General features: G+C 40.8%; 1 protein-coding gene across 1 annotated transcript; it reads right to left on the minus strand.

Annotated features, from left to right (window-relative positions):
• Positions 1-394: 394 nt before the first annotated feature.
• On the minus strand, positions 395-2,233 carry LOC311256912 (piggyBac transposable element-derived protein 4-like; the record flags this gene model as incomplete). Its single annotated transcript, XM_084352326.1, has 1 exon — positions 395-2,233. The coding sequence occupies one exon, from the start codon at positions 2,231-2,233 to the stop codon at positions 395-397; it is 1,839 nt and encodes a 612-aa protein (XP_084208452.1).
• Positions 2,234-8,432: the final 6,199 nt, after the last annotated feature.

The raw sequence follows: 8,432 nt of genomic DNA on the forward strand, positions 1-8,432 counted from the left end.
TGATTTTTGAACATATTTACACAGAAAAAAAAATGTATATTGTCATCTCATCCTCAAAATAAAGGAACAGGAGTGTGATTGGAGTAAATTTACTAATCTAATTGGTATATCACCAGGTAAAATTCAGTAAAACGGAATTCTGAACATATTTACACAGTAGATTTTTTTTCCATTTCATTTCATTTTTTCAAAGATTTTTTTGACCCTCTCATCCTCAGAGTAAATGAAGAGGAATCTGATATGAGTGAATTCCCTAATCTAATTTGTATATCACCAGGTAAAATTCTATTTTTATAGCTTTTAGTAGTTTTTATAGTTTTTTTTTGTTTTTTGTTTTTTTGGTTTTTTTTTGGTCTTTATAGATTTTTTGGGGGGGGAAGGGGGGGACTTGAACTTATACACATCTATCAAGATGGCATTGTTTGGGGTTTTTCAGTGTGTGGTATCTCTCGTTGCAAGGCACGGCACACAGTCCTACTCCACACTGACTGCACCTGAACTGTGTCTGGCGTCGCCCCTTAGGACGGGTGCGATCTGAGCAAACTACGCAATCTGGACGATCATCAGCATTGCGGAGCCAGTGACGTTCCGTGAGCCGCTGTGGCATTTCTCCCCCTTCCACTGAAGGCCTTCCTCCCTTCTTGCCTTCTTTCTTGGAGTAACCCTCAAGTAAAGAAGTTACAATGTCCTGGATGAAGGCCTTCAGTGGTTTGTGTGGGCCAGGACCACACCGACTGTAGATGATGTGGGCATTGACCACACTGATGCTAAGAACCGCATTGATAATGCGGCTGTACCATTTCCTGGATCGGTGTGGAAAGAGGTACGTTTTCATGCGTTGATCAGCTGTATCAACTCCCCCCATAAAGGAGTTGTAACTGTCAACGCACTCTGGTTTTTTGATGTCACGAAAACCCGTCGCATTTGCTTTTGAACGGATGCGTTTCTGAACACATGTGTTCCCATGAACTGATGTCAGCATGGTGAGACGCTTTGTGTCATGCCATGCACAAGCCAGCAATTTGCCATGCCGCATGAACACAGGCTCATCTCCCCTTTTCGTAGGCAACTGAGCTGGTTTCAGGCCCTGTGGCATCCCTCGCCTGTTGCAGTTCACTGTCCCACACAGTCCAGTTCCGTTAGCTGCTAACTCGTTAGCTAAGGCTGGTGATGTGTAGTAGCTATCCATATACACCTCATGCCCTTTTCCAATGTATGGAGCCATCAGCTGACGGACAATACAGTGGGTCGCACCGAGATGATGATCATCCTCATCTGCTGTGTGTCCTGTGTACATGGACCACTGTAAAACATAGCCTGAGCTAGCTTCACTCAGTACAAATGCCTTGTAGCCATATTTATCTGGTTTTTTGGGATTGTACAGTTTCAAGGTTGACCTCCCCTTGAATGCGATGGTCATTTCATCCAGGGAAAGTTCCTTGAGTGGACCATACATGGCTGAAAAACGGGGGATGACCATGTCAAGTACTGGACGCACTTTGAATAATTTGTCATAGCCTGGATGACCCCTCTCAACTTGCTCATCATTATTTGCAAAGTGGAGGAAAGAAAGAATGATCTCAAATCTGTTCCTTGTCATCACTTTGCCAAAGCCAGGTGTGTAACTTGGCCAAAATCCTGCCCAGTAGTCCTCAATCTCGGGTTTTTCAACAAGCCCCATGCACAAATGAAGTGAGATAAAGGCTTTCATCTCAGGGATGGTGACATCATACCAGTCATGAAATCTGGAGTTTGGCTGAAGTTGGTGTGTTTCAAGGTACTGGTGAGCATATCGATTGGTTTCATTTGTGATGAGGTTCCAGAAATCCTCATCCAAAAACAGAGACAGGAAATCACATGCACTAGCATCTGTGAGATCCTTGTCTCCACGATACCCCACAGGCTCATCAAAGTCCCTGATCCATTTATGGAACACCTCCTCACTTCTCAAATACTCCCAGCCATCATCATCAATTGCAGCCCTATTTTGATGACCCCCTCTGCCGCCCCCACGTCCTCTCCTTCCCCGATTTCTCCCACGACCGCGGCGGAGAAAACTCTCGCCGTGATCAGTGTGTGCTGCTTGTGTGACAGTGTGTGCAGCTACAGCATCGTCAGAGTCACTCGTCTCTGACGAGCGATCGTCATCAGAGGGCAGATCGTCCCCTTCTGAATCGCGATCAGCAAAGATCTGTGCAAGCACCTGATCCGCACTGTATAATCCTCTGGGCATTTTGTTTTTTTATTGCAAAAATCTCTCTGTCTCTCTCTGTCCAGCACGCTCCTTCCTCTACTCCGCTACTCTCTCCTCTCCCACTCTCCCGCTCAGCGCTCAGCGCTCCCGCTCTGACAGCCGGTGTCAGGTTTCAAACTTTTTTTTCTCAGATAATTTGCATAGAAACACACCCACAAATGACGTCAGGATTGAAGCTGAATCTAGTGGCCATCTAGTGGTAGCAAGCAGTAACAGCACAAGGCAGTAGATTTAAAGATATGGGCTGTTTTATTCAGCAATGTTGCCTGTCGCAATAATGCGACTTTGGCGCCTAGAGGGTTAATCTTCCTCATTAGTCTTCCTCATTGAACTTACGCTGAGCTTTCCTTTGCATGAACAATATACAATATTTTTAGTGACAATAAGTAAACTAACTTGAACTAGCATTAGCTATTATAGCGGCTGCTATCATTTAATCTACAGTATACGCATCTAAATCCTTTGGTAGTATCAACATACAGGATCCAGACTCATATCCAAATAACGTCTTTAACGTCAGAAAAGCACTGACAGTGCGCTTGGGGGTGCTTATGTGTTGGAAGAAAAAAATGCTGCACGTTGGTTTTGATTAACTTAAGCTAATGCTATGGTAACAGAGGGCTGACTACACAGTTCACAACAAGCTTACAGTGAGGAGGGTGACAAAAGCACAACACTCCCCAGTAACAGTTAGTGTACAGAGAATTCGCTCCCACAAATGGACTGTTTGTCTCAGTTATGATAGTTTCTGTCTACCAAAGCTCAGGATAGACAGACACAGGCCAGAACAAGCTTCTCCTCGTTTTCTTGGTTGCCACGGTAACGGATGCCCAGTCCAGCACAATCTAATGTATGATTGGTTTGCCTGAAAAACAGTGACGGTGATGACTAAAGAGTTTTTCTGAAAAGTTCAGGGATTTTCAACTAGAAAACACGGAGCTGCTCTGAATAAAGATGCTAAGTGCAGTGCTTGTTCTGTAGGCGGCCGCTCTCTTCTAAGTGGCAACAACTGAAAAAAGACATTGCCGCGTATTGTGCAACAGGCCAAATCTTATGTAGCCTAACCTGTCATTGTTAACACAGCAAAGTTGGCAACAGTTGAAGCCTTGAAATGCATCCAAAACATATAAAATATTGAATTACTGAATTCATGAATTACAAAAAGAAAAGAAAAAATCTGTGAGGAAGTTGGACTGACATTTATTTACAGTTCTGCATGCAACGTGAGGTTTCGTTGGTGGTGACTGGACGACTCTTGATAAAAAGAGACAGCAGGATGGAGACCGGGTTGGGAACTTCTTGAATGGTGTTTTAATGTTCCCCATAAATGAACAGCTTCCTGACCAAAGAAGCAGATTCAACAGGTCACTGTAACTGCATGTCACTACGCAAATAATAATTGTGTAAACATAGATCTATGTGAATTGTATTTATTCCCAGTACAGTGTAAGTTAAAAATAAAAAGTGACAGAAGACATAAACAACAGGGTGCAATTAGCACAGACGTTTTTTCCTTTTTTTTCAGTTCCACTTTCATACAACACCATATTCTTTGCTCAACCCCCCACTGTTATCCAATTATTTGCTTTGCAAGAACAGTTGAAACTTGCACTAAACAAAAATCCTAATCCTGTTCTCCCTGGTGTTTGGAGGCAGTAGGCTTCTCATGCTCACTGTATTCATTAGAAGAAACACTTTTGACTTAGTAAAAGAAACTTTCAGTCGATCACAGGGTATTAATCCTGCTTTACCTCTGAGCCGTACATAGATTCGCAGCATGGGCGTGAGGCTCTAGTGAACCAATTAATTCCTCAGTTAGAGACATCATACACTTTAATTGGCTCTTTGAAGTTGACTTCTTCCTTTGTCGCTCTGCTTTTTGTGTCACAGCGCGTTTGTGTGTTTGCTGGGAGCTGACTGAATTTGAAATTGCGTCCCTGCAAAGACAAAACTAACAACAAATAAAAGATAACAACAATATAACATAACTAAGGTTTCCTGTTCCGATCGACTCCCTCTTTAATCCCATCCATCAGACTGATTCGTTTGGGTTCATGCACTTGAAACTCCAGATAGAGAACTTAAAATATAACACAGGAATAAATACATTTAAAAAGAAATGAAATGCAACTTCTCTTCAAAACAATTTGCACTCCAGAGTCATTTCAGCTATGCAGTTTTGGCCCTGGGGCATAGAGTGCTCTCAGTGAAAAATAACCCGAGAAGAGAACTCATAGTCGCAACTCAGCTATTCCAGCAGCCAAATACATCCACAGTAAGTCCTATGAACAATATCATCAGTAATACGACTGCAGCTTTTTGTGTCTCTGCAAATTTGGATAGGTTTTAACAGTACCTGTAGTCAAAGTTCTTTCTTAGATTGAGCCAATTGATACTGCTATTATTTTATTTCAGATAAATGGAATCGGGGTAAATAGCTTAGCTTAGAATAAAAACTGGAAGTAGAAGATGAAAGCTAGATCTATGAAAGTTAATAAAAACCCTATATCTATCAAATACCTAACATCGCTAAAGCTCACTAGTATTTCTTGTAGCTTTTGGACAGCCATGTAAAGTCATCCCTGCTCTTTCTAAATAAATATTGCAGAAAAAGTTGACAACAGCTTGACAGTAAGAAACATAACGGGTCCCATTTGGCCCCTGAGAGTCAGACAATATAGCTTCAAGAGGCTGACAGCAAGGACTGCAGTACGCAATGGAAGGATATCTTCACAATGTTACGTTCTGAAGATAATTCATTTCATCTTAATATGATAGCATGACACAATAGAAACATGTATGAAGTTTTTCCAAATTGCCAAAAAATCAGATAAGGACATTGGCAGCCTCAGGAAACACTTCATGCAAGTTTTGATTCAAACATTGGCCATTGGCAAAGAATCTCGCCAAGTTTGTGTTACAACTTTTTATGAGTCTTAAACAGTCAACGATGACGTATGTACTTGGTTACTTGTTCCTCTCAAGTTGTGAATGTTTTGGGCTTTTTTGTTGAAAAATGTCCAGGTTTTCGTGCATATCTGCCGACCTCACTGTGTTTTTGACTGTGAAAGAGTTTGAATGCAGGTAGTGTGGCCGAGTGGTCTAAGGCGCTGGATTAAGGCGCTGGATTAAGGCTCCAGTCTCTCAGGAGGCGTAGGTTCAAATCCCACCACTGCCATTTGACAGAGTTACTCGTCCTTTAAGAAGATGGCATTACACAACTCAAACATGTGCTTTTCCAAAGCCTAAGCCTCTATGAAGAAGAGTCTATACCGCAATCTCTATTTCCAGAAAGACATCGGCAGCTGATTATGCTGGCAAGTGCTTCGTGCAAGTTTTGATTTAAATAGTTGCCACTGGCAAAGAATCTCGGCACATTTTTTTGTTACTACAACTTTTAATGAATGTGTCAAGGATTTTCTGTTACTGGACCTTTTTACAAGTCTTGAATGAACAACGTTGAGATGGATCTACGTTTGGCCCAGCCTCAAAACATATTCTTGCAAAGCAGAGTGGCGCAGCGGAAGCGTGCTGGGCCCATAACCCAGAGGTCAATGGATCGAAACCATCCTCTGCTAATTGTATATACTGTGTTTGGCAAGGCACTATATGGAAAATAAAGAACTATCATCTGAGCGTATTCAACAGAGTTTTCACCTTCCTTGTAGGTTAGCAATTGTTTTGGCTCATTTTTTGTTGAAACATGTCCACGTTTTCGGGCCTATCTGCATACCTCACTAGCGTTTTGACTGTAGAAACAATGTGTGATGCAGGTAGTGTGGCTGAGCGGTCTAAGGCACTGGATTAAGCCTCCAGTCTCTTAGGAGGCATGAGTTCAAATTCCACCACTGCCATTTGACATCTGTTAATATGATGGCATGACACAATTCAAACAGAGGCCACTGGCAAATAATCTCTGCGCATTTCTTGTTACCGCAACTTTTTACAAATCTTGAGTGATCAACGATTAGACTAGAAAACTGAGGTGGCTCCACGTTTGCCTCAGCCTCAAAACAGGTTCATGCAGAGCAGAGTCGTGCAGCTGAAGTGTGCTGGGCCCATAATAGAGTAAAAATTGATGGATCGAAACCATCGTCTGCTAATTGTACATACTCTGGATCAGCAAGACTCTATTTGGAAGATAAAGAACTCATTGTTCTTTTAAATCACTTCTTAAAACCGGTTTTGAAAGACTTGTCTTTATGTGATGTCGTCCTTTTGCTTTTGCTCCTACCTTTTGAGTTTATTATATTAATTTATTTGTTTTGTTTATTTTATCTATTTGATTCATTCCATTTCTTTATTTTGTTTATTTTATCTATTTGATTTATTCCATTTCTTTATTTTGCTTATTTTATTCATTTTGTTTTCATTATTTCTGTTCTTTAGTTATTTGTTTCAAATTGTTTAGCTATAAATGCCATTTATTTTGTTTGTCCTTTTTTCACTAATGTGTTTGTTCTACTTCCTTCTGCTTTGTTTTGTCAAAGCACTTGGTAAACTGTGTTTTTAAAAAGTTCTATATAAACAAAGTTTATTATTATTATTTTTATTATTGGCACAAATACCTAGGACAGATGTATCTTCTGAGCGTAATCAACAGAGTTTTCACCTTCCTTGTAGATTACTCATTCCTTTCAAGTTAGCCATCTGTTAATATGATGGCATTACACAATATTCAAACATGTATGGGGCTCTTCCAAAGCCTAAGCCTCTATGAAGAAGAGTCTATACCGCAACCTCTATTTCCAGAAAGACACTGGCAGCTGATTATGCTGGCAAACACTTCATGCAAGCTTTGATTCAGACAGTGGCCACAGGCAAAGAATTTCAGAACTATTTTTTGTTACTGCAACTTTTAACAAGTCTTGAATGATCAACGTTGAGGTGGATCCACATTTGTCCCAGCCTCAAAACATATTCTTACAGAGCAGAGTGGCGCAGCGGAAGCGTGCTGGGCCCATAACCCAGAGGTCGATGGATCGAAACCATCCTCTGCTAATTGTACAAACTCTGGATCAACAAGGCTGTTTATGGACGATAAAGAACTCATTTGGACAATTGCCTTCTGTCCTTTTCCATTTTTTCTTTACATTACCAAAGAAATATAAAGGAAGCAAACCTGGCTGAATGATCTGACATTAGGCTAACTCCTCTTGATGCAACGTCAGCTAACCATTTTATATAAGTGAGATAGTTAGCTAGTGTTTTGCTAACATTAGCTAACCTCAGATGTAGCTATATACAATGTGATGTGTCCTTGAAGATTGTCATCTTTATCAATTTTATTGTAATGTTACCTTTGAACAAATGTCGGTGTCTTTGGTGATTGGTGTTGATGTTCAGGTGATGGTGAGATCTAATCCCCTAATCCTCTCTTTACATAGGCCAAATTTGTCTGGTTTTGGGGACGGAATAAACAAAATGCCTTCAACATTTTCAGGGTATTGGGGTCCCCCAGCAACATCTTTTTACCATCTTCTCAATTTTTTTACCTGTTCAACATAGACAAACCTAGCACAACGACATATCTTTTCACTAGGAAACAAGAAAGTTGAGGTTCATCCAGGTACCAAGCTTGCTCAACTCTTTTTGGAGCACAGAACGACAATGGGCAGGGCTTAGTCAGGGTCAATTAATCATGACATACATGGAACATGTGACTTAAACTTCCACTGAAGCCTCTGCTGTGTTGTAGAGATGAAAATAGAGATAGAGTAGATCAGATCAGATCTTTGTGGAGTGATGGGAAGACTGTAACGTTCATCAAACTTATGAAATAATATCCTTTGTTCAGCGAGTAGGGGAGCAGCAGCACGTTCAGTTGGCCTGACAGCAGCCAACCAGAAATGTGAATGAGCTGAAATGTGCATAACAGTGTTCCCAGAAACCTATCACTAACACTGATTATTTTCCCAGGGAACTCTTCTGTTTTCAGTTTGTTCTAAAGTAATTGTATAATGAATGTTAACAAGGTAGCAGAGATGGTTTGTGGTGATAATTAATGGCTGTTTGTTGAGCCACCTGCTTTATTTTGGTCTGTTGTTGGAAAGGTGTTTTCCTATTACACATTGGAGTTGTGAAATCAAATTAAAAGAGTTATATAAAATGAGCTAAGTTTAAACTTGAAACATTAGAATCATTCCAGACACTGTGGCATTCTTGGAACAGAACTGCC

The sequence above is a fragment of the Pagrus pagrus genome (assembly GCF_965226575.1).
Source record: "Pagrus pagrus genome assembly, chromosome: 5".
In the NCBI taxonomy this organism is placed as follows: Eukaryota; Metazoa; Chordata; class Actinopteri; order Spariformes; family Sparidae; genus Pagrus; species Pagrus pagrus.